The sequence below is a fragment of the Amphimedon queenslandica genome, unplaced genomic scaffold (genome assembly GCF_000090795.2).
Source record: "Amphimedon queenslandica unplaced genomic scaffold, v1.1 AMPQUscaffold_3762_Cont24248, whole genome shotgun sequence".
NCBI lineage: Eukaryota > Metazoa > Porifera > Demospongiae > Haplosclerida > Niphatidae > Amphimedon > Amphimedon queenslandica.
Window position 1 is genome coordinate 1 of NW_003555915.1, and position 1,442 is coordinate 1,442.

Genomic DNA, 1,442 nt, shown 5'->3' on the forward strand with positions numbered 1-1,442 from the left:
ACTGGTGATGTTAACGTTTCTCTGTCGTATGATTTTGATCACGAATCACAGGATCAGTTCATATTATATGTTGAGTTATACAGCACTGCTGATAATGAGACAATTTATGATACATCGCCGATTATCGTTAACTTGATTGACGAGAATGATCACTTGCCAATTTTTACATCAGCTCCGAATCAAGTTGTGATACCATTGACCACACCTCCTGACACACCTATTCTCACCGTTACGGCAACTGATGAAGACTCTGGATCTAATGGCGGCATCCTGTATTACCTTGACTCCACCCAGTTGGGCTTTCATGTGGATAGGCACAGAGGAGTAATTACGACAACTAACTCTACTCTAAGATCAGGTGACTATTACATGACATTAACTGCCAGTGACAGAGGCAGTCCGCCTAAAGACAACTCTATAAATATTACAGTGTCTGTTCTCCAAAGCACCTCTCCATTTATTATCTTTACGGAGAACTTCTATTCGTTTTCAATCCCAGAACATTCACTGCCTCCATTGCCAGTCGGAACTGTTATGATTAATGAAGTCATTAATCAAACATTTGGTACTAACGATATCTTGTTCTCATTCCGCTCGCCTCATTCCTGTTTCAATATAAACTCAAGTACAGGATCTATTACCCTAACGTGTTCTATTGACGGAGAATTGACTTCATTCCATGATTTGGTAATTGTTGCAACAGGTCCAAATGGTATAATGGCAGAAGTAAGAGCACGTGTTAATATCAGTGATATTAATGATCATCCTCCATTGTTTGATAAAGACACATACACTGTGGTTATTTATACTAATTATAACGATACTAGCATGATACTAACACCATTAGTGAGTGATCCTGATCAAGGGATGAACGGAATCAGTAGATTTAGCATTGTTGATTCTAGTATCAGTAATCTCATTGATATCGATCCTAATTCTGGTCAGATATCACTGATTTCAATCAATGGATCACTACCACAAGGCGACTATAAATTCACCATTAAAGCAAATGATTCCTTAAACTCATCATTGAGCAGTACAGCTGTAGTTTTACTTAGCATCATAGAACCTTCTCCTAAGATACTAGAGTTCTCACCTTCTTCTCTTGTATTTTCAGTACCAGAAAACAGTCCAGGCGGAACTGTGATTGGTGTGCTAGAGCTAATAACTCCACATTCACTTGATCCTAGTGAATACTTGGGGAATCTACAGTTTGAGATATTAAGTGGTGATAATATTGATTACTTTCATATTGTTGATTCTAACGCGACGCTAATCCTCGTCAACGATCTCCTTGATCGAGAAGAGATGGAATCACATGTTATATTAGTCCGTGCTTCATTTATCGACTATAAAGTATCTACTAGTTCATTCATTACCGTATCAGTGAGTGATGTCAATGATAATAATCCAGTCTTTAATCAAACAGTATATGCAGCTAC

The 1,442-nt window shown here is 37.9% G+C and overlaps 1 protein-coding gene across 1 annotated transcript; it reads left to right on the top strand.

Moving 5' to 3' along the window:
- Window positions 1-3: 3 nt before the first annotated feature.
- LOC105316194 (protocadherin-11 X-linked-like) lies at window positions 4-1,434 on the top strand (the record flags this gene model as incomplete). The annotated part of the gene is made up of 1 exon (XM_011411010.2): window positions 4-1,434. A coding segment is annotated over one exon (1,431 nt), but the record flags the coding sequence as incomplete, so codon positions are not given.
- Window positions 1,435-1,442: the final 8 nt, after the last annotated feature.